We start from the raw sequence: 27,046 nt of genomic DNA, 5'->3' as shown, positions 1-27,046 counted from the left end.
ATAAGTAACAAAATACAGTCAAATGAATAAGGTATAAATTGCACTTTGGTTAAAAAAAAAAAAAATTATTTTCCGAAAAACATTAAAAAGAATAATAATATTCTGTAAAACCTACGACCCAGTGCCCAACAATTTTTTTGTAGTCTTTGTGTTAGTGGATTAAGAAATACGTCAACAATTTCTCCAAGTTAGATCCCATTTATGTCCAGTGCTTGGCGCGCCACAACAAGCAATGAATGTGGTTGTCCACATCCGCCGGTGGCATAGATTTGGCGGCACTATGGGTAGGCGTGCTAACAACAGAGTAGGATGCAGAGGACTCCGCGGAGTCCACATAGCGTGAGATCAGTGAGCGGTACCGCCTACCAATAGTGGCAATAAGCGGTACTTTGTCATTAGAGAGCGTTATAATGGATTTTATCTACAAAGAATACACAAACGTTAATAAATATTCCAATAACTAGAAACTTACAAGTTACCTCATTTTCGTAGGGCCGGAATACGCTGATGGGTCGCAAGGTCTGCAATTCGGCAACGATCAAGCATCCCCAGGTGGTGCCAATATAGAGCTCGGTATGGTGAGCTGCCAGAGCCGAGATTTGGCATTTAATAAGATTAACGTGTTCGTCGATGGCGATGCTTTGCAGAGACTCGGAGCAGGGCAAAAGCTTAGAGCAGTCCAGCTTGTTTTCAATCTGTTTGGATGTGACACCCCACTGGTAAACCATGCAGCCGGGATAAAGGCAGCTAAAGACGTAACTATTGTTGCTGCACATGCGAGCTACTTTGACGTCCTCGATCAGGTTGGGCTCCTCGCTGTGGCAGAGAGCCTGGTGACCCGATACGCCGGTCTCGTTCAAGGGGAAAATATTGATCTTGCCAGCGATTTCCCCACACCACAGCTCGTAGTTACTAAAAAGAATGAGAAACAAATGTTATTGGGAAGGAAAACATTGGTTTGGTAAGCAAACATACCCATCCACATAAACTGAACAAGCGGCGTGCAGAACGAAGCCGGAACAGATCTCCGTGAGCACAAATGAGCCCTCAGCAAAGGCACAATTGCTGGGCACTTGAGTGGCGTCCACCAAAAAGACCCGACCGTTGTGCGTTCCCACTGCTACGCGGGCTATCTTCTCCATGTAAACCAGACTTATCACAGCCGACTTTATAGCCGGGTCAAGCATGTAGGAAAATAAATGAGCATAGGTAGAGGTGCTGTACGCATGCAGGTTGCCAGACACATCGCCCATCCAGATAGCATCCCCCACCAGGCAGCAGCACAGCATATTGACCTTTGGCGCGCGTTGGGCTGATCTGGCACGGGAGTGAGCACCATTTTCTGGAGTCTTGGGCGGAGCCACCTGCGGCTGAGATGAGCAACTGATGCTGTGGCATTGCTGAAGGCTGCCAGATGGCGTGCAATCCAAGATGTCGATGCGGGATCCAAAGGACGGTAGCCACAGCTCCAACCCGGAACGTTCATCTTCGCCTATGCCCACCAGAGATTGAAATACACCGCACACAATCTTCTCGCTATGGGGTAACGCTACGACATCCAAAAGATGAATGCACTCCGGGGCACTGAGAATGGACACTATCTGACTGGCTGTGGGACGACGACGTGGCTGTTCGTGCCAACAAAGGACCATCAAATCCAGACAGCAAGTTGGGAACTGAGTCTCCCGTTGAGTCAAAGCTGGCCTACTGCCCTCCAGTATGCACTCCTTAATAGACTCGTGTCCTTCAAAAGGCTGTCTCAGGCTGATGTTCTCATAGATAAACATGCCAAAGGAAAAGCAGTCCACCTGGAGAAGGTAAAGGTATTTTAGATTTAAATTTAAGCAACAATAGACTTAATATTACCTTTTCCGTGTACTCCTCTTCGCCGTTGTATCGAATAATTTCGGGAGCCATAAACCCTTCGGTACCGCCGAAGCCCTTAGCCCCACTGGGAGCTGTTTGCCTGCTAATACCATAGTCAGCGATCTTTATGTGTACGTGGTTGCGAGGGCTATCCTCCGTATGAGGTTGGGGCAGCTCCCAGACTAGAACATTTTCAGATTTCAGATCGCGGTAGATGATCCTGCGCCGGTGCAGGTACTCGATCGCCCGGGCTGCCTGAAGGACGAGCGTCTGAAAGGTATGGGGGCCCATGTGAGCTCCACTGCGGCGGTACTGGCGCAGCAGGGCATCAAGACCGCCCATCGGTGCCAGTTCGAGGACCAAAGCCAAGGGTTTTATGCAGATTCCGACCAAGGGAACAATGTTGGGATGTTTAAGCGTTAATAGTACGGCCAACTCCTGGCGGGCCGTGCAGTAGGCCTTGCAGGAATGCTGCAGTGGATCCCGATCCCACTTGCCTAATGCCACCTTGTAAGCCATTAAGGCACTCTGAAATAAAATAAAACATATATTTAAGCTTACAAACAAATAAAATGTATGACTACTTACTTCCTTTGCCCGGGCTCCGGGTGGAACTGGCTGCAACATTTTCATGGCAACTGGCTTGAAGGATCTGGCGCCCCTCACCTTGCAACTGGCCTTGAAAACAAAGCCAAAAGCACCACGTCCCAAAAGAGATCCTTTGATAATGCATTCCGTGGGAATGGTGTGCTTATCGGGTATATCTGCGAAAATCACATCCGGAGCTAGCTGAGCCATGGACTGTTCCAGATGAACCGGACAACTAAGTTTACTCTGGTTGTAAACGGAGAGTATGCATTCCTCGATCATCCAGGCATAACAGACATTTGAATTATCGGGCAACGGATAACCTGGATGCCCATCCACCGACGTATTACGTGAAGAATCAGCGGAGTCTGGACCCACTCCAGAATCCGCATCCGAGCCTGCGCCCAACGAGTCTTCCGAGCGTCGCTCCCTTCTGGCGGTGGCATTGAGGTAGGCGGAAAATACATTAAGAGCACCATCCTCACCGGGATCTCCAACACCGTGAAGAAAGTAAGCACCAGTGCCGCGCCTAACGCTTCGACTTGGCCTGTTGCAGCCTATAGGTGGTATCTCGCGGTCGACAGGCTCATTGACATTTTGTAATTGTAGCTTCCAAAGGCAGCGAGGGCACAAGACCATCCGGGTGATAAGAAAACGGCCCTCCGAGGTGTGCACAAAACGAGTTCCCAGTGATGGATACCAATCCTCGAGCAGCAAATCAATGTGATCCACTGCCAGAGCTAGTAACTTGGCTACCTGGGACATTTGCGGTTGCACCTCGGCCAACAATTGGCGCTCCCCTCCATCCAACTCGTGCGAGATGTTCACCTGATGCAGAGGAAAGTAAACCTCCAAAATGCTTGAGGAACTTAGATTCACATCGCTCCAAATGCCATCTAACTTGAGCTTGAAACGATTGCCGTTGGTGCGGAAAGGCTGCGTTCGCTCGGTGTTTTGGAAAGGGACTTCCCAGATTCTAAAGATTAAAATGGGCCCATAGTATAGGGCAAATCCCGTCTGCCAAAGATTCCACTGGGTATCCTGCTCCAAGGAAGTTCGGAGATCGAACTCTACGTATTTCTACAAAATAAAAAGTAAAATGTGTTATTAAAAATGGTAATAAAGATACGTATCTACGTACATCTTGAGCAGCTGCATACACCCCACGAATCGCTTCAATGATTTGCTCATCGGCCAGAATCCTTGTGATAAGTCGGGACCAGAAACCAGATGGAAAATATGTCATCAATAGAATCCGTCGCAGGCCCTGACTGCCCATCGAAGTGGATGATGTCCGGCTTGACTTTTGTTCATAGATTAAGTTATTTAGGTTAACTTCCTGCGAGACAGAGCAACCCAAACTACGGCCACGCGAACGCTGGGACAGCTTCACTGTGGTGCCAGTATTGGGAATGGCGGCTTCTTGCTGCGGTAGCAATGAAGGAATTAGTAAGGTGCGGGAATCCCAGGTCAAAGCCACCTCAAACTTGTTCAACAAGCTCACAATGTAGCTGAGAATAACCAAAAAATATTAGTGACATAAACAAAATCATCTTATTCTCGAACTCACCTGCGATTCCCATTGCCCTGAACCTGTCCATTTCTAAAGAGAAGCTGCAGGTCGTCCAACTTCATTACACCCGTGGGAGCAAACGGATTGATCTCTCTCACAGTAACCACATGAGCCAGCATATCGCATAACCACTGAGGATCGAGAAAGTAGTAATCCCTCAGCGTGGCATCATCGTAGTGCAGCAGAACGCCATTTTCGTGGCACCAGGTTGTCGCTTGTTGCAACTCAGCTGCGTCGCGGAAGCTTTTGTAATTATGCAGACGCATCTGCTCGGTGACCAAGCGTCGATACTGTTCCCCATCAAGGACTGGATCGCGACCTGCAGCGCGTAAATTGCAGGCAATAACATTTACTATATCCTCCAAGGCGATGTAGCTGGCGGGTATCTTTTGAAGCAGCATGGGTTCCTTTGATCCAGGGGATCTCAGCTGCATCGCCGTATCATAGATAATGTTGGCCAGCAAGTGAATGTTGTGCAAAGTCCTGAAAAATTTTATTATTATGATAATATTATTTTAGTATTTTAATTAAGACTTAATTAAGACTTTTTAATTAAGACTTACCGGCAACTTATCTCGATGGAATCAATAACTCGCGGCAATCCTATCTTCTCTGCATCTGGGATGGCAATAAACTTCTCGCGGATCAATTGCTGCAGCTGCTCCGCCTTCTGGGCAGAGATAGATTCACCAACTGCATCGAAATGAGTCCCCACAATGATGACTGGTGAATTGGGGGCCCTTGCTTGGATGTTGCCCAACCACTGAAGTAGCTCCGCCAGACCCTTGTGACCGTCGCTGATACGCCACAAGACTAGATACAGGCTCCTTTTCGAGAGAAAGTACTGGTGCGTGGCATAGTACTCCTTCTGGCCGCCAAAGTCCCAAGTACGAAACACTACCGGACCATGGGATCCCGGAGCTCGCTTTCGCTTTTCGCAGATCCAGGTGCCGATGTCAACGCCCACTGTGGATATGTTCGAGGTAGAGGAATTCCGCTGTGACCGGGAGGTGCTGCGTGAATGCCCCATCCTCTTGGCCCAATGATTTTCACTGGCACGGGATCTGTGGGAACTAGAGCTTGAGCCAGAGCCGACTCCCTGGCGCAACAGATCAAGCAGTGTGCTCTTCCCGATGCCCGCAACGCCAACTACCATCAACTTCATTCGAGCATAAGGCTGGGCATCCTCGTATATCGACTTTAGGTATCCTACTATATCCATAGTTTTGTGTTTTTTGCTTTCGATCATCGAGCGCAGAGGCTCTTGCAGAAGACAACCTCGAGTGTTGAGGTTCCAGAGCCGCGAAAGGAGACCCAAGTGTGGGGGCAGCTCTGTGACATTAACATTTCCGCTGATGTTCAACACCGACAGACTACTAAGCTCGTGCAGAGAGGCAGGAATCTCCTTCAAGCAGTTGTTGGTCATGTCCAGCATAGACAGGTTGGGGAAAATCACCTTGGAACGGTTCACACCTACGACACTCCAATCAGAATCCTCGCTTTCGTTGAAGAGGGTACTGGCATCATCTGTTGAGAGTTGGATGCGGGTTAGCAGGTTGTCCGCCAGGATGAGAGTTCGCAGTGCCTCCAGGCGTAGGTGGCGCCTATGGCGGCAGACACTCTTCAGCACCGAGGCCCTGAATGAAGTGGCGGACGACGAACTGCCCGGCTTCTTGAAGCTTGACTCTTCGTCCCTACCCTCAGAAACCTGGGCGCAACTGTAGCAAAGGAGATGCGGATCAGATTCTGTGATCCGTGGCAAGCTCGGCCAGCAGGAGATCTCGTTGTGGCTCAGGTCCAGTTGCTTCAGAGTGGCTGGATAACTGGTTACATGGCCCATGGAGCGCAGGCTGTTGTAGGACATGTTGAGCCTTGTTAAGTTAACTGCCAAGCATGGGAGAGCTGCGGGAATGCTGGTGAAGAGGTTGTTCGCAATATTGAGACTACTGAGCTGGGAGGATCCGGCTCCTGACGTCTTGCCGTCTCCCAGGTCTTGCTCCTGTTGCCATTTTAAGTCGTTATCGGTTATTTCCAGAGAGCCGGACCAGAGGTTTCGATGCGTTAGCCGCTGTTGGGTCACGTTGCGTGGCTTGTTCGACCGCGGCTCCTCAAAAGCCTGCAGCTGCAGCTTGTCCAGGCTCAGCAGGGAACTACTGGTCTGCATGGGCGGAACCGGTAGATCCCGCAAGAGGTTGAATGCCACATTGAGCTCTCGCAACTTTGGAGCTCGCCACAAGTCAAAGGGCAACTTTTGCAGTTTGTTATTCGAAACATCCAGAATGGTCAAGGCCGGCAAATGGAAAATGGCTGAGGGTAGACTGGTTAACTGGTTATCCTGCAGGAAAAGCTCGTCCAAAACTGGGCAGCTATAGGTCTTTCCAACAGGCGCTGGCAAATCAGTGATCCTGTTCTGAGCAATATTTAAGTATCTGAAAATAGAGAAACCAATTAAAAACTCATCCTCGAACTAGGAATCAGTACTTACTTAAGACTGACTAGATGAAACAGCTCTTGAGGAATTGTGGTGAGCACATTGTGCGAAAAGTCAATGCGGGTGATGGCGGTTAAAGAAACGTCTGTGATTCGCGGATGCGATTGCAGCTTTGGGTTCAATAGCAGCACCCCACTGACCAGCCAAGGTACCCGCACTACCGACAACTGGACACTGGATCCTAAGCTATGCCAGTCGATAATGGTCGGCACATTGGGGAACATGGCGCTGTACGATATGTTACTCGTGGAGGGCAGAAAGACATTGACTTCCACCGGAGTGGGCAGACCCTTCTTGTTGATCTTGTAGTCCGAATCGGGGTGGACACGGCGGGCCAGCAGGCGGCTAAGAATAGCTTCATCGCCGCCACTAATTGCCATTCCAATGGCCGAACCATTATCGTCGCGGGCGCCGTGTTTCAGCAGGAGATCCAACATCGCCAGGGATCGCTGTTTGCATGCTTCGGCAATGGGGACGTTGCTTAGTCCATAGATTTCTTCGCAGCACTTTGGATCGTTGTGATCCTCCACTGGCTTGGCCACAATATTCGGATTAGCACCATGCTGGAGTAAAGACTGCGCTACGTCCAAGTGCCCGCCGCGCACAGCTGCCAGGAGAGCAGTCTCTCTAGCGGCGCCACAAAGTAGATTCACATTGATGGGACACCTGTGACATTCCGTTGCTTCCTGAGCGGACTGCTCGACTTCTAGACCATCAGATTCGCCGGATATATGCAGCTTGGACATAATGGCTTGAATGCCGAACGAAATGCGTTTTCTGGTTGGGGTTATCGGTGTGCTTACTGCGCTTCCGGTATCACCCAGAGACCGCCTGCACAGAAGCTGCCACTTCAGCAGAACCCCTACTAAATGCTTGTTACCCAAAATACTGGCTATGTATAGACTCGTCTGACCCGTAACATCGTGCGCATTAGCATCGAAGGGCAACTGCCACTCCCAGTGCCCTTCCTCGTCGCGATATGTCTGGTAGAGGTAGTCGGGATACTTGTAATTGATAAGTAGCTCCAGCAGCTTGATGTGTCCGTTAATACAGGCTGCATGTAGTGGTAACCAACGTTCCACAGTTGGTTGCTGGATGAGTTCCGGGAAGCGGTCCAGCATCAGGCGAGCGATACCCAGGTGACCGCTGTGGACGGCTGCGTATAGTGGGGAGTACTTGGTGACGGCGTGGGAACGGCCATCCGCTCCAGCATCCAGCAATCGCTCTGTGATGCTCTCGTAACCAGACTGACAAGCACTAGAATGAGATTTAATTTTAAGAATCATAAGCCCATTAATTGTATTGTACTTACATGAACAGGAGCGTATTTGCGCCAGCTGGAGCCATATTGACAATGACCTGGCGCTCGCTTCCCAGAGCCAAGAGCAAAACTCGGACAGTTCGCTCATCGCCGGCACTAACAGCGGCTCGGAGCTCACCGTGTTTGATCTGTCGCACCTCCTCCCGCGCATCTTTAAAGAAAGATAGGTATTTTCATAAAACATATGTTATGTCAATGAAGCCAAAGCCTTTCGGTGTCCCCACCCCGTATCGAGGCGGATCCCTCAATGACCTCATCCACAAAATAGTCGCACGCCTCCAGGGCAGTTTCGGTGCCGGATTTAGGCTGTTCCATACTGAATTTCCAGGACATTATGTAACCTGACTCCTCCTGGCCTAGCCCAAAAAAAAAACTATTAGCCAAATGGCACAGACATTTGGAGGAGACAACCCGAACACGGCACCGTCTAGAACCGAACTGAGTGGGGAAAATCGATGGCCAGGCCACGTTTTTGTGGTCATTGATCCAAGCCGGAGTTTAACGCAATGCGCAAGACCAGCATGGAACGCAGAGAAGCAAATATTACAAGCAGAGACTCTGGCAACTGTTGCACGTGGTCAAGGACTGGCATTGATTTTGGCACTTGGTTTGTTTACTTTCTTGTGTTTGTTATTGTGGGTGTCAAATGGCTCAGTGGTTGCAGCGCACCAGTTGCTTCACTTCACCAGTTCGTAATGCTTTTCAAATATTTGTTTCTTACGCGCCAATTTTTTTGCAACACCAACGTGCGTTGTTCAACTCTATATTTTCGGGTTTAGTTGAAAATCCAATAACTGATAAAATATGAATATTCGCATTCTAAATATTGAATATTTAAAAAGTGGTAATCTTAAATTTAAGAAAGTATTTTATTTTTATTCCTGAATTAATGCAAATTAATATATTTATTAAGCCATAGCTGTTTGATTCAGTTGGTGTTTTAAGATCTTTAATTTACCCAAATCATTATTAAAAAAAGGCAAGCCAATTTAATGTTCCCTTCTAGTCCAAATATAGATATATATATTTCGTGTTTCAATAAGCAAATGAGTTGCAACACAAATTGGCAAAATGGCAACAAACAAATTACCTTCATCCGAATCGCTCATTATCAATGTTCCACCAAACTTTTAAAGAATTTGCAAAATTCTTTAATTTTGTTGCAATACGTAGACGATTTTCTCTTTTTATTAGACCATAATATCACCTGTTTTAGCACCATAAAATGTTTTATGTTACACTTTTGTTTACAATTTTCTATTATGTGACCAGAAATACAACCCTTAGAAAATACTTAGATTTGGTATTTTTATGTTCAAATTGTAAATAAACCTCTCAAACTGTACAGCTGTTACGGTTTTGAGGAGACTGGGATAAGTGTCAAAAATCTGGCAACCTTCAGCGGCTTGTGATATTTAAATTTTCTTTTTTGGTTGAGATTTTACTTATAAAAAGTTTAAAGTTTAAAAAAGTATGCTGTTTTTACTTTGAACGAAAAAACTTGAAAATAAATCTCCTTGTAAATTTTATAAAATTGTACAAAATTGTTATTTTAATTCTTTTGTATTGTCATCCATGTAAAAATGTTAAAACATTCATTCCTAGTTTTATTTATTTTTTTTTTTGTTTTAATTAATAACAAAATCAACAATCAATAAAAATACTTGCCATATGAAAAGACATAAGAAAAAGTTTCATTTTAATGTTGTTATACTTTGTATACTTAAATACTTTGTATCTATCACTTTAATTGTAATATATCTTTCTAGTTTTTTTATAACTTACAATCTTACAAATACGTTTTTTTTTTAAATGTTTTGATTAGAATTGGGAAATTAACTTAAGGAACTTAACTTGTAACTTTCAAAGGAACCTAAGCTTGTTTCGAAATTTTATCTCGACGGCTCTGGCTCTGTGTGCCCCATAAGAGGGAGACCCTTAAGATTGGGTTTGATTTCAATTTCCAATTTTCCTTTTTTCTTAGGAACCATTTGAAAAAAGTTGTTGTGAGTACAATTTATTATATTTGAAAATTTTTAAAAATAATGTGATACATTTGCAGAATGCCCCACCGGATGGAAGAAGAGAAACAATTTCTCCATAGCGCTGGTAACACTGAAAAAACTAAAACCAAAACAATGACTCGATAGTGCCATCGCTGATTTTCCACCTCTAGACACCAACAAACGTAACACAACAATACAAAAATAAAAACAATTAAAATTCCTTAATCAAACTTAAATGTGCTTCAATTGAATTGTGAAAATCTGTGATTCGAGAATGTTACGATCGCTCCTATTATCGTAAGATGCCGGTACAAACAAAAACGTAAGCCCGTTGGCAGTAAACTGCTTAGCTCACACCCAAAAAAAAGCGATAGGCGGAGAAGGCTGGTCAAAAAAAAGAGGAAAACAAAAACAAATGGGCCAGCGCGAAGCGCGTTGGGGCAAGTGGAAATCCGTAAAGTGGGGAAACTAAGGGAAGTGCTGTTTCCCAACGTATGCTTTTCCTGTTTTCCTGTGGCAGAAATTCCCATTTGTGGCATCGCGACTTAGAGATGAGACATCGGTGCCGCGTAACTTTTTATACCCTTCCCTTGGGTCGAACTCCACCTGTTCTAAGGTGGAATTAGCCCACCGCCTTTAGTTGTCCATTTGGAAGGTATACAGACAAGCAATGGCTTCTGTTCCAAGCAGAATTAAATATCTGTGCGATATACTCCCGTTCAGCTAGACTTGAGCATACAATATAAGTACCATAGAGGGCAGGGCATCGGCTCTTCGCCTTGTTTTGTTGAATTGTTTTGTTTTTAAGTTGACACCACCATCCCCTCCCTGACCACTCGAGCGATTGGTGTGATTCATACTAAATTTTAAGTCAGCGTTTTTATATTTTAATTAACAAGAAGTTGCGGTTTAGCTTTAGCCACATAATTAGAACTCTAACTGGCCAAAGATCACTAATGCCGCCCCTGTAAAGATGGTTTAAAGCTGATAAGCCCCCAAGGGCCTTAGGATTCCCATAAAATGTCAAGGGGTACTGCTTTTGGGGCCACCTTATCAAGGGGTAGGCGAGTTATTTTCGCCATTTCCGTAATTGAACATCAATATGAAGAGTCAATCGGAAATCGCCATATGTTTGCTTTCAAGTAACCCGGCGCCACCTTTTGATTTATTATTCACAGAGATCGGCATGACTAACGATGAGATTGCGGAGCTGATTTAAATGGAAAACTTTAAAAACAACAACGGGCCCAGTCTGGTGATAACGACAAGAGCGAAAACTAAACTAACAATTGCATGCGACGCGCTAAAGAAATGCGGAGAGTGAAAGCGACGCAAAATCGCCATTAGAAGCAGGTGGATAGTGGAGAGCGGCTTTCCAAACGAAAGATCTCCGGATCGTAACGTCATGAATGAGCCTTCCATCATGGATCGCTCTTGCATGGACAGCATGCAAAACATGGACAACATGCAGATGCAATGGCACCAAGATCAAAGCATGGGCCTCCCCCTGATGGATGTGACGGGGCAGGAGCTTAACCACAGGTTCTCCGTTGACCTGTGGCGGAACGAATGGCCCGAATACGTTAATTTAATCTGCATGCTGCCCAATGCCTTCCTCACAGTACTCACCACCCACTCAACGACTTCCATCAGGGACATAAAGGTGGAGCTGGTCCAAATAGCAAAGCAGATGCCATTGGGGGAGTTGATCAAAAACGCCTGCGACTATCAAGTGTATGGCATCTCAACGTTCAACATTGAACCGTATATTGATGAAACTAAACGCATATGCGAAGTCCAGCCATATTTTGGACTGATACGCCTGAGCGATCGGACTGATGACACTAGCTTCTCTAGCGACTATGAGCTGGCCAAGTTGGTCAGCGGCATGATCGGCAAATCCTTCGACCACCATCGTACGCTGGGCACGCCCGAAATCGACGACTTCCGACTAAACATGACGCAGATCTGCGACAACATTGAGATGGAACGGTCCTTGTACACTTGGCAGCAGTGGCTGCTATACGAGTACCCCCTGAGACTGGCCAACTCAACAAAGATGCCCCATCTCATACGCGAAAGGCATCCAACGCGCACCTTCCTGATCGTGGTGAAGAACGAAAATGATCCGAGCACATTCACATTATCCGTAAGCGAACAGGACACACCGTTGTCGCTGACGGAAAGCTCACTTCAAAAGATGAACCGGTCGCAGATGAAGATGATCGACCGCGCCTCAGACTACATACTCAAGGTTAGCGGCCGGGACGAGTATCTTTTCGGAGACTACCCGCTAATCCAGTTCCTGTACATCCAGGAAATGCTCTCAGACACAGCGGTGCCAAATGTGGTGTTGCAGTCGATATACCGACTCGAGCCTTACTTAAACCACAGCAATGATCAGAAAATGGTGCCGAGGCGGGTGCCGCCCAAGAAGAAGTACGCTATAATGCCGAAGGCACCAACATCGCTTTGGGACATGGGGAACTACTTCCAGTTCACGTTGCACAGCATTGCCAATGTGAACTACGACAAAACGCGAGCCCTTAAGGTCGGTGTGCATGTGGGCCTGTTTCACGGCGAGCAGCAGCTGTGCGCCCAGCGAACGTTCGACGCGCCCAACAGTGGCTCGGATACGTTCTCCTTCAACGATCTGGTGATAAGTTTTGACATTCAAATGCGCAACCTGCCCCGAATGACACGGCTCTGTATAGTGATCTTCGAGGTGACGAAGATGTCCCGTTCGAAGAAGTCATCCAACAACAAGGACAACTCCTTGAAGGACGTCTCCTACAACAAGAACCCACTGGCCTGGGTAAACACAACACTCTTCGACTATAAGGATAACTTGCGCCGCGGCCACCATACGCTCTACACATGGACGTATGCGGATGACATCCAATCGGACGAAGTTTTCCATCCGCTGGGGACCATCGAATCGAATCCACGCAAGGAGGAGTGCGCCCTGTTGCATCTCACATTCCACAGCAACGGAACGGGATGCGTGCGTTACCCCAGCGAGGAGGCTGTGCTGCAGTTCGCTGCTGATCGCGCGGCAGCTAGTCTGTGGGAAGCTCAGCTGCAGCAGCCACAGAAACTGACGGAAAACCCTCTCAAGATGCTTAAGGATCTTCTGGCCAACTACTCGGGCCTGGATAAGATCTACGAAATGGTCGACCAAGATCGCAATGCCATTTGGGAGCGAAGGTTAAATTAAAACTCTTCACTTTTTAGAATCTTCTAAAATTTCCATAATTTTCAGATATGACATTATGCGAGAGTTGCCTGAAGAGCTTTCCATTCTGCTGCACTGCGTCTACTGGAAGGAGCGCGACGATGTGGCAGACATCTGGTATCTTCTAAAGCAGTGGCCCCTCATCTCAATTGAACGGTCTCTGGAGCTGCTTGACTATGCTTATCCCGATCCGGCGGTACGACGCTTTGCTATCCGGTGCCTGCAGTATCTCGAGTAAGACACCCTCACAATCTTGAGTACTTGATCCGACACTATATTTAACCTATTTTCGCAGCGACGAGGACCTGTTGCTTTACCTCCTTCAACTGGTGCAGGCCATCAAGCATGAATCTTATCTGGAGAGCGATCTGGTAGTGTTCCTGCTGGAGCGAGCACTGCGCAATCAGCGCATTGGGCACTACTTCTTCTGGCATCTGCGCTCCGAGATGCAAACGCCTTCCATGCAGACCCGGTTCGGCCTCCTATTGGAGGTCTACCTGAAAGGCTGCAAGCATCACGTGGCGCCACTGCGGAGGCAGTTGCAAGTGCTGGAAAAACTAAAGCACAGCTCTGTGATTGCCAAGAAAGGCAGCAAGGAGAAGGTCAAGTCGTTGCTGCAGGACTTTCTGCGAGATCAACGAAACACTGGAATCTTCCAAAACATATTAAATCCGCTGAATCCTAGCTTCCGCTGTAGTGGCGTTTCGCCAGACAAGTGCAAGGTAATGGACAGCAAAATGCGTCCCCTTTGGGTGGTGTTTGAGAATGCGGACAAGACCTCCAACGAAGTATGCATCATCTTCAAAAACGGCGATGATCTGCGCCAGGACATGCTTACGCTGCAGATGTTGCGGGTCATGGATCAGCTATGGAAACGAGATGGGTAAGCAATATATCTATAATTTTATATTATAAAATCTATAGTTTTCTTTCCGTAGTATGGACTTCCGCATGAACATCTACAATTGCATCAGCATGGAGCAACGCTTGGGCATGATCGAGGTGGTCCGCGACGCCGAGACTATTGCCAACATCCAAAAAGAGAAGGGAATGTTTTCGGCCACGGCAGCATTCAAAAAGGGCTCCCTCTTCAGCTGGTTGAAGGAGCACAATCCGAACCCAAACAGTCTGAGCAAGGCCATCAACGAGTTTACGCTGAGTTGCGCCGGATACTGTGTAGCTACATATGTTCTTGGCGTGGCCGATCGTCACTCCGACAATATAATGGTTAAGAAGAATGGACAGGTTCGTATGAGAGAATAAGCCTACAAATATAGCTTACCAATACGGTTTGGTTTCAGCTCTTTCATATCGACTTTGGCCATATCCTGGGACATTTCAAGGAAAAGTTTGGCGTGAAGCGCGAGCGTGTCCCATTTGTGTTGACTCATGACTTCGTGTACGTTATCAACAACGGCTGCAACGATCGCGAGGCAAAGGAATTTTGCCACTTTCAGGACTTGTGCGAGAGAGTATGTGTCTGCTTGATAGACCTTTCATCCACTCTAATATGTACTATTTCCAATCTTCTAGGCCTTCTTAGCTTTACGCAAACACGGCTGCCTTATTTTATCGCTGTTCTCAATGATGATTTCAACGGGACTGCCAGAACTGTCCTCCGAGAAGGACCTGAACTATCTGCGTGAAACTTTAGTATGTCTTGCACTGATTTATAGTTAAATATAAGTCTAATTGGATTTTATTTTATTGTTTAGGTTCTCGACTACACGGAGGAGAAAGCACGTGAACATTTCCGGGGAAAGTTCAAGGAAGCTTTGGCCAACTCCTGGAAGACTTCCCTCAATTGGGCCTCGCACAACTTCTCCAAGAACAACAAACAGTAAACAGACAACTGAATCGACTTAAAAATCTTAGCAACACACAACCCCATTCTCACGCACACAACCGCTCACCCAGTCTAAGTGGATCCACCTTTCGTTTCTGCCTGCCTGCCTTTTCGTGCCTCTGGGACAGGCGTAGTACAATTTTTTATCCAATTCATAAAGTTCAAAGCTATGTGTTCACTATGTTAGGCCGAAATATACAAAAACGAAAAACTACACACCCCCCACACACACACATACTACACACAGGCAAACCCCCTTGACCTGATAATGTCTAGCTGATAATGTCGTCCCCATAAGTGCTCCAATATAATTTACTGTTTAATTTTGTAAATTTACATATGTGTACGTGTATACCAACTATTGTAACTTAAATCATTTAGTATCCCCCCCCGTCGTGAAGTGACCCTTGGACCCTGAAATTGTTTTGTTGTCTATTTTGTTGTTGTTTCAACACCTTCACCCGTGCACACTCGGGCATACATGTGCAAAAAATTGTATCCTATTATGCTATATTAATTTAAGAGACATTAATTCACTAAGTTTACAATTAACGGATTGATGAATAGCCCCAGATTATAATTATTTGTGTACTATAATTTGTGTCTGCCTCTGTTGCCAGCAACAAGACATCAGCATGTTCATGTTTTCCGGTTTCTTTCAATAATGTTATCTAATATTTGTAACGTATTTTGTAAATCACTGGATAATTACAATTAAATGAAACAATATAAATACAAAAACCGAACGAATGTATACAATTTAATCGAAACGTGAAGAAATATAGATACACAGTGTGCTTCTATGTTTACCCATAGACTGTATTTGTCACCGAAATTGTTTTATTTTCCCCAAAGGGATATGGAAACTGATCCACCAGGAGCCCTTCCGACCATAATGAAAAATTCATTAAATAGTTTTCATACATTTAGTACATGTTTTTCATTTTTATTGACATCAAGTATTTAGTTTCAGTTTATATATACCTATATAAAATATATTTGTTTAAAATTAATTTTGTTTCCGTTACTTTACATACATTCCAACATCAAGAGATGCAGCATTATGCCATCATAACTTTAAAACCCTTTATTTTCATTCACTTTTTGTCAATATATTTGGGGGCTATGCCAACAGCAGCTCCCCCCAATAGACATCAGACATCAGCCATCGATCGATATTTAAATTATAAACACTATATGTTTCAATAAAACAAAAACGTCGTACACAGTACCGTTGTAAAAGTAAAAATAAAATAATAGATCCTAGGCGCATAGCTAGCTAATCAGTAGGTAATAAAAACCGTATGGAATTTTCATCGAAATTTTATTTATATTCGTTTACGTTCTCTAAAATGGTTAAATAGCGCAATTGTGCAACATCTTCTTGACCTCTGACCTCTTATGGAATCCTTTCGATTTTCATTCATTCTGTCTACTGTCTATTCTGTTACAAAATATACAGTATTCTCCATTAAATCGTTTATAAAAATATTTATATTTAATATATTGGTTATTTCTCTTTTTTTAATTTTTTCCCTTTCTCTTTTTACTTTGATGTTTTTGTAAAAATACTGTATTTACAATTACAACTATTTACTTACACTTTAACGTACCCAGTAAATATAAATAGTCATTTCGTTTATGTATAAATAATTTAGAAAATATGAGAAACCGCGTTTTGTTTTTGTCTTTTTTGCATTTAGGAATATGTTTTTTTTTTTCGTTTATTTGTATCAGTTTCGGTTAGAATTTGTCTGCTTAGGATTTTCCTTCCATTTTCCATTAGTATAAATATAATTTATATGTGAATTTTGTACATTTTCATTTGTTTTTTGATTGGGCAGCATGACAGTGGATTTGCACTAAGCAAAGTTATACAACATAAATTTTAGTTAGGGTTAATTATGAATTTAATTGTAAAGTTCAACATTAGATCTGCTTAGAGCTCTCTAAGATTGCCCATTACAATTTAAAAATTGAGGGAGGGAGAAACTCAGTGAGTTTCAAAACATTCAGTCGACTCATTGAGCTTCTCGGATAAAAATAAGGTAAAACTTGAATGGAATGTTGGCTTCTTTGAATTAATTCAGAAGAAAAACATTCGTAATTAATTCAAAAAATTAATTCCCAGTATTGTTAACAATCGTATATAATTGTATATAGTCTACTTAATACAAAAGGCTGTCGTTTTTGCTCTTTTGGACCTCGTTACTTTTTACAGTAAAAACACTTTAGTTTCATAAATTGGATGTCTTCTTTTTTGTATTTTTTTTAAATATTTTAAATTTGTATCCCTAGTTTTCTTTCCACTTCAAAAGGCACTAGCTGTTTTATAAAAATCTGTTCATGTATCTTTGTTTAAATATACTTTAAAAAGTTGGATCGATAGCTAAGTATTTTTTTTTTCTAAAAAAAATTCAGGTTCAGTCTGTTTCAAGGAAATGTTTTGATGAAAAAAACGTAACTCTTTTTTTTTATATTTCGTTTGAGATTCTTCAAGACGTACAAGTCATAGAATAAAATTCCTTTTGCATATTAAATATGTTTGTCGAAAATTCCATTACTCAACTGATTGTATAAGAAAGTTTGGAACGGGGTTAGAACATGGTTGAGTTTATCAGTTTTCTTCGTAATTATTTCTGGTTACTTTTCGAAAAATCCGGCCTTAATCGCGAACCTAGGAGTAGACTTAGGCTAAAACAATTACACTAAAACTAAACTAGCAGCGAAACTTATTAAATAATATTACGTGTACTTGAATGTCGTCTTAAGCGCTACTAGTGCGGTAAAGTACTTAACTCGATGGTGGCCCAGAAACTGGGGCAGCTGGGGCGTGTGTGTCTCAGTGCTTTGACAGATTCAGTGGTAAGTCTGGGTGCGAAATTATCGGATTAAAATGAGGTCTATTGCAAGGCTGTGGAACTCACCTGAACTTTGTTCATTCCTTAGGCTACTATTATGAAACATTGCTGAGGAGCTGGCGCCGGCGGCGGCCACCGCTGAGGAGGCTGATGCACTCGAGCTGGTCGGCGAAGTGGAGGCGGTGCGATGACTGGACGCTGCAGACATTTGCTCGCTACTACTATCAGTCAGTTTTGGCGTGGCCAGATGAGCGGGAGTATGGGAGTGGGCGGTTAATGCGGCCGGGTGCGGATGCGGATGCGGTTGCTGGTGCGGATGGGCCAGATGGGGATGGGTGTGAGGACTGGGAGCGGGCTGGCCGAAAGCCGCGGCTGCCGCAGCTGCCATTGCAGCGGCGCCCACTCCATTGTAGCCGAACGCCGGCGGATGTGGTGGCATTAGTGCTCCTCCCGCCGGGTAGGGATGCATCCACATTGGAGTGTGCCTCAGTGCTGCTAAAGTTGATATGAACGGATGGTACAATGATGGGGGTGCCACCGAAGGAATGTAGCTTGCTGCGGCTGCAGCAGCCGCGTGCAGAGCGTTACTGCCAGCCGATGCTGGCGCTGTGCCGGGACTCGCTCCAGAACTATTTCCATTCACCTGCGGCGGCGGCGGGTACATGTAGTAGTGCAAGTGCTGCTGCTGCTGTTGCATGAGTCGTCTGTCGGGCGGCGAGGCGCTCCGGTCACCGGGTGACGGGCAGCTGCTGCTGCTAGCCGAGGGAGAGGCGAATTCGCGGCGGATCGAGGCAGTCTTCTTGGGCACGGTGCGCGGCGTGGTGGCGGGCGAGGCTGACGAGGAACGTGGTGGCGACAAGTCTTGGGATGCCGCCCGGCCCACACCTGCTCCCGCATAGGGATCTCTGTAGAACGAGTGCCCGTAGTCCACGGGCAGGGGCGAGCCTGCCGAGTACGGTGGCGACCGTTTCTTTGCTCCGGCATGTGAGGGCGATTTTCCACCTCCGTTGCTGCCGCTCATGTCCGGTGACTTCGGGGGATAGCTCGAGGTGCTTGCCTGGTACAGAGAATGATGCGGCTGGTGCACATTACTGATAATAGCCGCCGGATGGTCGTTGTTCTTCTTGGAGGCACCCGTTGAGGAGGAGGATGAGGAGCCGCCACTACCACTGCTCCCGCCCAGCAACGAGTGGATGCTATAGGAGCTGTTCAGTCGAGTTGGCTGCGCAGCCGACGCTGGCGCAGCTGGCGAGGTGTTGGAGGAGCTTGCACTGGGGCTGGGTTTTCCTTGGGGCGGGGCCAAGTTTATCGGCGCCGACTTGCCAGCTGGTGACGACGTCGATGCCTTGGCGCGACTTCGCTTGCCACCAGCGCCGCCGCTGCTGCCACTGCCCCCGCTGCCATTGTTCGCGCATCCATTGTCCTCCAGCGAAACCTTCTCGAACTCGCGAAGGATGCGTTTTCTGGGTGACACATGCTGGTGATGGTACTCCACCAGGCGACTCGCTGTTGCTGCCGATGAAGGCGGAGAAACCTACAAAGATAACATGATGGAATCATATGAATAAGTTAAAGGGGTTATGTAGACTAGCCCTCAGGTCTAGCAGGATAGTCCTAGTCACCTTGTGGGGCAATGAGTGGTTTAAACTGGCCACGGGTCCACCGCCTCCGCTTCTCTCCGCTGCTGCCGTCGCAGCTGCTGTCGTCATGGGGGTCTTGGACATTTGCTCCAGACGGGCTGGGACGCCGTCGATCAGTTTCTGGATTATGCTGCTAAGCTTGGCCCGCGCTTTCGGCTTTGGCGTGGCCTGCTTTCCAAGTTTCGACTTCAAATCGCCGTTGAGGTCGCCATTAACGGGCTTAGTCTCAACCGCGACTTCGTCGTCCTCGCTCGTGTTCATCTTCTCGACAGTCTCATCATTTGCCTCTGGCTCGGTCTTCACAGTGGGCGGCACTTCATCTGACTCGACACTCTCCTTAACCTCCGGCTTGACGTCCTTAACTTCCAATGTACCATCTTCCTCGGTTTTGATCGTTTCTGATTCTTCAGTTTTAATCTCATTTGCAGAAGTATCCGCATCTCCGCCACCTGCAACATCCTCGGAGGCTTCTGCCTTAAGCGTTTCGTCGCCGCTGTCCGTTTTGGCCGCTGACTCGAAGATGGGCTCCTCGCTGGCGGCGAGCGGCTCGTGGGGTCGTCGGCGCTTGCGAATGGCTGTCTGGAGAGCGGCCTTTCCGAGCACACTGTGCCTGGGGCGGCGGTAGTATAGAGACAGTTCCTTGGAGATGCCGCGTCGGGGGCGGGACTGCTTCCAAGGCTGATCTCTCTGCCACGGCGAAGATTGTATTGAGCTGTTGTCATCCGAAACTAGAATTAAAGGGTTTACAATCGAAAGCTCGAATATTATTGTTTTTCTTATACTTTTTCCAAAGACAACTTACAGCTCAGCGATGTGGAATTCTCGTTCTTTGGATAGGCTGTGGCCACGGCCGATGTCGGCGTCACAGTCGCCGAGGTGGCTGCGGAGGGTGGGCGAAAGGTTTTACGCGTCACCGAAACCCAGCCGCTTTTATCGCCGTCCTTGGAGCGTGCCAGTTCCAATATAAACTTGCCATCTAAGTGGGGTTGAGAATTTTCGACATTAACTCTATCATCGACCGGAAGTGAGACTTAATCTTAAACTTGCCTTTAAAGAACTGCAAACGGCCGCCGTAGCCAGTCGAGCTGTTGTTGCTGCTGTGCGTCGATATCGGATGCCTGCCCATATCAAATCCGCTGCTGCCGGAGCTGGAACTGATCCCGCTGCTGGTGCTACCCTTGCCGATCTTCACTGCACCCCCGGCAGTGGGCGGCAGAGATGCGACTGCGGCCACAGCAGCCGCTGCACCCAAGGAACTGTAGTCGAGAACACCGCCCAGTACATCCACGGGACTGGGCTTCGGGCCGGGAGCTCCCACAAGGGCTCCGACGCTAGACGCGGCTGCCATCGCAGCGGAGGCCGCCATGGCTGAGGGGCTACTTCGGCTGGAACTGGCGCTATTTCTTCTTTCTGGCTTTCCCGACGGCTGTGTGCTAGCATGCGGCAAAAATCCATTGGAGGGTGTGGTGCTGGTGGAGGAGCTTGAGGGCGTTGTGCTCAGATTGGCGGGCAGGGGTGGCGGTGGCGCAGGAAAGCTGCCGTTTAGACCATTTTTTAGCAAAAATTTGGCTGCCGCCTCTGCAATAATGGTGCTATTGTTGTTGCTTTCGTTGTTGCCGTTGCCGTTGCTGCTGTTGTTGTTGTTATTATTGTTATTGTTGTTGCTGTTGCTATTGCTGTTGCTGTTGCTCGTACTGTTACTGTTAATGTTACTTTTATGCTCATCGGTCATTGTTGTCTGTTGCACTCTGTTACGCTTGTGACGTCATTTAGACTGGGCCTTCAAAGAGAAACATTGCAATTTTCGATTTGCGATCTCTCGAAATTTTACAGTAATTCGCATTTCCGATTCCGATCGGTGGTCGCATGCAATTTAAATACCATATTCATTGTTTTTGTTGCTGTCGCTTTAGCTGTTGCTGTTTTTGTTGTTGCTGTAAATTCCTCACAGTCGCGCAGAGTCCGCGGCCGGGGAAAAACGCGTCGACGGCGTCGCGCACCAAAATATGCCAGCTCGGCACGGCGTTGGGAGCGTCTTGCACCATTTTCATGTTTTGAGGCAGGAACCGAACCGAGCCATTTGCACTAATGCACACATACTCTTATTGAAACATTATTTGATTTAAGGCTGGATCTTAATGGGATTTCACGGGCACGCAAATCGCTCTTTGCTGGCTGCATACGGCGAACCGAAGGGGAGCGGGGGGCAGCGCACAAAGAGAGCGAACGAAGTGGAGGAAAAGGAGGAGATAAAATGGAAAAAACGAAACGAAAACGTTCTCCAATTACCGTCAGCAGATAGCGATATCCGATGGTGCGCGAGCAGGGCGGTGGACCGAGGTAGCCCGGGCGGGATAAGCAGGCTTAATTTTGCGCTCAGTTTCGAGCTAATAAACTAATAAATAAATTTAAAAATTATCAACGAAAAACGCAACGGTGCGCTGTGTGACCGGATTTGTACCTAACTTAGTGTAACCAAGAACCTATACAAATTTTGTACCTTTGGATTTTTTTTCCGTTTTTTTTCGATATTTGTTTGGTATTTTTCTGGCGCACCGTGCCAGAGCGCTCTTCAACGGTGTAGCCAGAAAAAAATATCGAAATTTGAATTTAAATATCCTTCTGTCATCTGGCAACACTGTCGGCTTACCGTATTCGTTTGAATCTTCGCGCCAAGAAAATGACCAATTTCAAGTTTAAAAGGTAAAAAGAGCATAGAAAGTCAAAAATAGAATTTTTGTAGAATAAAATATTTTATTTATTAAGTCCGGAAGGTAAACATTAAGCGATATTATATTACGGTAGTACCCACGACTCCGATGGGTTAAATACTTATGGTTGAAGTGTCTTTTTATTGCGTTTAATACTGTTTGCTATCGAATTATTCGAATTACTCGTAATTTTAATGTGAGCGCTGGCGAAATAAACAATAAATATATATTTAAATAGCCTTTGCATGCGAAATACAACCTGCTTCTCCTTCTCCAGCTTCTTAAAATTAAACACAACTCTTTCCCCTGCTCATCTGCTGTTAGTGCAAATCATAAGACATCTTAATCGCCTAAATTGCCGGTTATTAGTAGGTGATAATATTACATAGCTATATTCAAGTTACTTTTTGATATGGGCGAAAGGTCGTCGATTGCACGAGAATGGCTAAGAATAGATGGTTATTACATAGATATTGCACAAAGTAAATCGTAAGACTGTCACACAACATAATAAAAAAAAATTTAGTCCTGCTCCTTGTCGCCAACATAATTTAAATATCACAGACGTTTTGCCAATTGTTTAACTAATTTGTCATTTTGCTTGTTAATTTTGCTTGCCGAAACGGGGAAAACACAGTGTGATGAAGACGAAATCAAAATCAGGATCCACCTCGTCCCGATTCCTTTTTAATATGTACCTAAGTGTCAGTCAAATGTGAAAATGAAATCAAGTCTTGCGTTGAACATGGCACATAATTGATAAAAGGAAATCTTGAGCCAAGTCTACTGGGGTGAACTACTGTCCTTATCCTTTAAATATGTATATATGTATTAGTGTAAATACTAAGGGCCCTCAAACTGCTCTGGAGGAAGGTTATTCAAGGGATATCAATAGGTAACCGTCAGACTACCGCCTAATGCATGTTGTCCACTCTGCCCGGCGGCAGACCCAAAGCCGCACTTAGGTTGAGTCCCGGAGGAACACCCACGCCAACGCCCACTCCGACTCCAGCGCCCACGTTGCCCTCGCTTTCGCTCTTCCAGGAGGAGACAGGAATATGAGGAGCCGGCAGGCAGTTCCGCAGCGTCTGCACGATTTGAATGGTGTCCATGAGGGCTGCAGGGGGAGCACAAGGGAGGTGGTCAGTAACACTCACTATCTGAGATTGCAGACAGACACAAAAACCGGTTGTTCGACTTGGTACTCACTCTTTTGCAGACTCTCGCTCTGCTTGCCATAGGGCTTGCACATCGAGGGTCGTATGTAGGTTTTCATCCGCGACATGTTCCGCATTAGCTCCGCAAAGATCCTCACTATCTTGTCCTGGCCCACGGCCATGTGGTCCACACGATTGGCATCGCTGGTGGCCCAAGCCCCATTATGCAACGCCAGAAGATCCTTGTTGGACTCAATTGAGTCCAAATTGGAACTAGAATTAAAAAAATATTATAGGATGATGAAAAATATAAAACATGGGTAAAATTAAGACTTACCGCAAAGATTCCGCCACGTTCTTATGGGTGATCTGCTCCAGAGAGGAGTGCGAGGAAGACGAGGACGACGAGTGCGGCGACTGGGATGGCGGCGGCAAAGGATGGTGGCCATGATGGGCCTGCGACCCGCCACCAACTCCGGACCCACTTGCCGTAGATGAACTGGTGGCAGACAGTGAGGACGTGGGCTGGTTGGCGGCCACGGCGGCAGCTACTGCTTGCGACTGCATGAGGCCCTGAATTTGGAGATTTGCTGCAGCAGCTGCCACGGCCATTGGATCAAAATGCTTGGGGTCCAGCTGAGCGAAGACACGTTGCTTCTCCAGGGGGCTCAGATTGCTCAGCTTCTCGAGACTTTGTTGGGCAAGGACGCGGTTTTGTTGCTGGATCAGCGCAGCAGTCAGTTGCTGCTGGTGCTTCGCTTGCGCCTGAGCCTGTTGCTGTTGCTGCTGTTGTTGTTGTTGTTGCTGCTGCTGCTGTTGCTGTTGTTGGTGATGCACTGCAGCAGCACTGATCTGGGATAGCTGCGTCTGAATGCTGTTCTGCTGCTGCTTGGTGAGATGCTGTAGCTGGGGTGGCACCGGCACCTGAGGAACCTTTCCACCTGTCGACTTGGATAAATCAATCTCCACGTTCCCTGAACTAGCACTGCTCCCTACACTGGATGCCGAACCAGCGGCCGAGCTGGCTCCAGGAGCTCCGCTGGGAGGCAGGTGGGATAGACGCTGCAGAAATTCGGGGGTGTTTACTCCTGGATACTGTTGTTCCATAAACGGCATAGGTGAGATGCCCATATGGTTCTTGTAATAACGACAAGCGGGACTCGGGCACGACTGCACCACCTCGATGATGAATTCCTTCTCCATTCCGAACTGATCTCGCCCAATGGTGTACGACTCAATGACAGCCCTTACCGTGGCATCCACACTCAGGTGAAGGCCATGGGGTCCGGACATGTGCTTCAGCATCACCGCATTCGCAAAGTGCTCAAAGGGTAGAACTATCTTTCCGTTATCCCGCAGGATAAGGCGTCCCTGGGAGTCTAAGGTGAGACGGTTAGCTAGAACTCTGAAAATATATACATTTATAGAAAAATATTTAGTGGTAGACTATTACTGTCTACTTACTGCAAATAGGCGGCGCTGGGTAACATGGCATTATCCTTGAGATCGCTGAAGCACTGCAGCAGTTCCGCACTCGGATTCCAGCCCTTGTTTTGCAAGTATAGCTGCAGCAGCATGTAGAGCTTCTCCGTTACATAGCCCACCCCCGGCACCCCGGCATTTGGCTGCGGAAGCAAATCTCCGCCTGGCATGCCGCCTCCGCCGCCGGGTCCCTTGGACAGAGCTGCCTTCATCGTCTCGGACAGATCCAATTTGTAGTTTTCGGGGTAAAAGTGCTTGACGTGCTCCTGCAACGAATGAATGATATACACACATTTACACTCTCAGACACTTGCATGGCACACAGACACACCCCTGCCCACCCCCTGGCACCCACTCGCCTTACCAAATTGTTCATCTTTGGCTGGAAGTGTAAATCAGCCAGACATTTTAATCTGCAAGTCTTCGCCGGAGCATCCTGCTATCGAGTCACTACTGGGCTGGAGCCTGGATAACTGGCGGGCACGGAATGGGGAAAAAAAACTGTATGTGTCCGCCGTCTAATTGTGTTGTCCTTGCAAGGAGGTTGGGGGTTGGGGGAGTCCAGCAGTGTGACCGTCAAGTTTGCAGGGTAAATACCTCAAAGCTTAGATCCAAGTGGTAATTTTAATTTTTTTGTTGTTTTAATTAAAAAACTTTTAAATTTAGCCAAAAAAAAAAACATTCATGAAAGCTTTATTTTGAGTTTGGTCCAAGCTTTGTATAAATCGCTGTGCAATTAATATTTAAAAAATTGTGTGTTACCATATCCTTGCCATTTTGTGCAGCGCTACCAGACTGTCAGTTTAAATTTGACCGTTAAAAGCTTACATTTTGTTTCTGAAATTAATTTAATTTTGTAACTTAAAGTTAAACACTAAGATTGACTTTGATTTTCTATAAACATAAATTTAAAATTGTTCGTTGTCCTTATTAGTAGTATCTTATACCGGCTTATACAGCTGAGTCGTTTAGGATTTACAATCTTTTGTCAAATTTTCTTGAGTATATTCTTCAATATGTGGAAAATTAATAGGAGGGACAATATGGCTATCATGGGCTACATTTTTGCCAAAACACATTAAAGGAATACCTTAAAAGATTTTTAGATAGATTCTCCACCAATCTGAATCAAAGCCTAGAAACACATATTTTTTTTGAAGTTTTGCTTAATTTTCGGGAGGGTCCCCTTCAAAATGGAGAAAATGCATAAAAAGACACAATGGCATCCTGAAAAGGGTTAATAGGATCATATCTTTGCCAAAACTCACCTGCATCCTTAAAAGATTTGCAGATCTATTCTTCAAAATTTTGTATCAAAATCTTAGATTTTAGATATTTTAGATATTATGTCAAATTTTCTGGAAGATCCCCTTCAAAATGGGGAAACTACGTGGAAGGGACAATATGGCCCACAGAGAAGGCTATATCTATTCCAATTTACATCGGATTTATGAGAGGAATACCTTAAACGAATTGTAGAATTCGTATTCGATTCTCCAACAATCTGCATCAAAACCCACAAACAAAATATTTTTTAAATTTTTTGTAACATTTTCTGGGTATCCCCTTAAAAATGTGGCAAATGCATGGGAGGAACTAAATGGCTCCCATCAAAAGATACATCTTTGCCAAAATTCATCAGAATATTAAACGGAAACGGATCGATCCTCCATAAATCTGGGTCATAAAATATAAACCAGTTTTATTTAGGATTTTTCGTCAAATTTTCGTGCGAATATCCCTTAAAAAACCCCAAAAAGGGATAGAAGGGCAATTTTGCCACGTCAAAGTTTGCTTGAACCTTTAATAATTTAAAGATATATTCACTTTTAATTTGCATCGATGCCTACGACAAAATTCTTTTCATTTTTCCCATATCAAGTGTTCAATCGTATGCAAAATACCTGGAAAGTAATGATTGAAATCATAATTTACTGCACGCAACACGGTGAATTATAAAAGTAGCCACAAATAGGGTCTTGCGACAATTCCAGGGCGCAAAATGTCTCAGGTTATTACCAGAACTTTGCTTGACCTCTTCACCTGGCAGGGAAGAAACCTCCTTGGCCCACCCCAACGTATAATGGCCATTTTGCATGCGTGCCCGGCACATTTCCTGGGGTTGGAATGGGTAGCTATGGCAACATTGCGCCCACCTTAGGTCCTCGACTTGTTTACTTGCCTCCTTGGTCGTCCTGGGGGCGATTGCAGCTGCAATCGATGTGACTCGGTTCAGTTCCCATTTGAATTTCGCCGCAAACAGCCAGAA

General features: G+C 46.0%; 4 protein-coding genes across 10 annotated transcripts; 1 reads left to right on the top strand and 3 right to left on the bottom strand.

Moving 5' to 3' along the window:
- Positions 1–54: 54 nt before the first annotated feature.
- On the bottom strand, positions 55–9,108 carry Lrrk (Leucine-rich repeat kinase). Of its 2 annotated transcripts, none has more exons than XM_017246551.3 (11): positions 8,064–8,154; positions 7,831–7,990; positions 6,513–7,775; positions 4,591–6,456; positions 4,025–4,510; positions 3,596–3,965; positions 2,455–3,534; positions 1,867–2,394; positions 976–1,808; positions 480–912; positions 55–421 (listed from the first exon to the last, which is right to left on the bottom strand). In XM_017246551.3, exons 1-11 carry the CDS (start codon positions 8,152–8,154, stop codon positions 200–202), a joined length of 7,332 nt encoding a protein of 2,443 aa, XP_017102040.2. In that variant the 3' UTR covers positions 55–199. The 2 variants fall into 2 exon arrangements, with proteins under 2 accessions (XP_017102040.2, XP_017102042.2); XM_017246553.3 differs by lacking the exon at positions 8,064–8,154 and adding an exon at positions 8,930–9,108 and having other exon boundaries at positions 56–421.
- Positions 9,109–9,985: 877 nt separating this feature from the next.
- Pi3K92E (phosphatidylinositol 3-kinase 92E) lies at positions 9,986–15,755 on the top strand. The gene is made up of 8 exons (XM_017246522.3): positions 9,986–10,167; positions 11,024–13,052; positions 13,108–13,314; positions 13,376–13,963; positions 14,019–14,325; positions 14,382–14,552; positions 14,614–14,733; positions 14,796–15,755. The coding sequence occupies exons 2-8, from the start codon at positions 11,251–11,253 to the stop codon at positions 14,922–14,924; spliced, it is 3,324 nt and encodes a 1,107-aa protein (XP_017102011.2). The 5' UTR covers positions 9,986–10,167; positions 11,024–11,250; the 3' UTR covers positions 14,925–15,755.
- Positions 15,756–15,838: 83 nt separating this feature from the next.
- H (transcriptional corepressor hairless) lies at positions 15,839–21,897 on the bottom strand. Of its 3 annotated transcripts, none has more exons than XR_011443419.1 (6): positions 20,475–21,897; positions 20,230–20,403; positions 19,410–20,155; positions 17,854–19,321; positions 15,964–17,797; positions 15,839–15,910 (listed from the first exon to the last, which is right to left on the bottom strand). XR_011443419.1 is itself a non-coding variant. In XM_017246523.3 (6 exons), the coding sequence occupies exons 2-6, from the start codon at positions 21,157–21,159 to the stop codon at positions 17,769–17,771; spliced, it is 3,102 nt and encodes a 1,033-aa protein (XP_017102012.2). In that variant the 5' UTR covers positions 21,160–21,207; positions 21,309–21,897; the 3' UTR covers positions 15,839–17,768. The 3 variants fall into 3 exon arrangements, 2 of the variants coding, with proteins under 2 accessions (XP_017102012.2, XP_070138219.1); XM_017246523.3 differs by having other exon boundaries at positions 15,839–17,797; positions 20,475–21,207; positions 21,309–21,897; XM_070282118.1 differs by having other exon boundaries at positions 15,839–17,797; positions 20,475–21,602; positions 21,717–21,897.
- Positions 21,898–22,198: 301 nt separating this feature from the next.
- LOC108128962 (uncharacterized) lies at positions 22,199–25,361 on the bottom strand. 4 transcript variants are annotated; one of them, XR_011443294.1, is made up of 7 exons: positions 25,142–25,361; positions 24,760–25,043; positions 23,633–24,700; positions 23,348–23,568; positions 22,543–23,255; positions 22,398–22,488; positions 22,199–22,341 (listed from the first exon to the last, which is right to left on the bottom strand). XR_011443294.1 is itself a non-coding variant. In XM_017246854.3 (5 exons), exons 1-5 carry the CDS (start codon positions 25,151–25,153, stop codon positions 23,053–23,055), a joined length of 1,788 nt encoding a protein of 595 aa, XP_017102343.1. In that variant the 5' UTR covers positions 25,154–25,361; the 3' UTR covers positions 22,199–23,052. The 4 variants fall into 4 exon arrangements, 1 of the variants encoding a protein (XP_017102343.1); XR_011443292.1 differs by having other exon boundaries at positions 22,398–23,255; XR_011443293.1 differs by having other exon boundaries at positions 22,199–22,488.
- Positions 25,362–27,046: the final 1,685 nt, after the last annotated feature.

The sequence above is a fragment of the Drosophila bipectinata genome, chromosome 3R (assembly GCF_030179905.1).
Source record: "Drosophila bipectinata strain 14024-0381.07 chromosome 3R, DbipHiC1v2, whole genome shotgun sequence".
Lineage (NCBI taxonomy): Eukaryota > Metazoa > Arthropoda > Insecta > Diptera > Drosophilidae > Drosophila > Drosophila bipectinata.
Note: the sequence above shows the minus strand (reverse complement) of the source record. Positions and strands in the feature narration are given on the sequence as shown.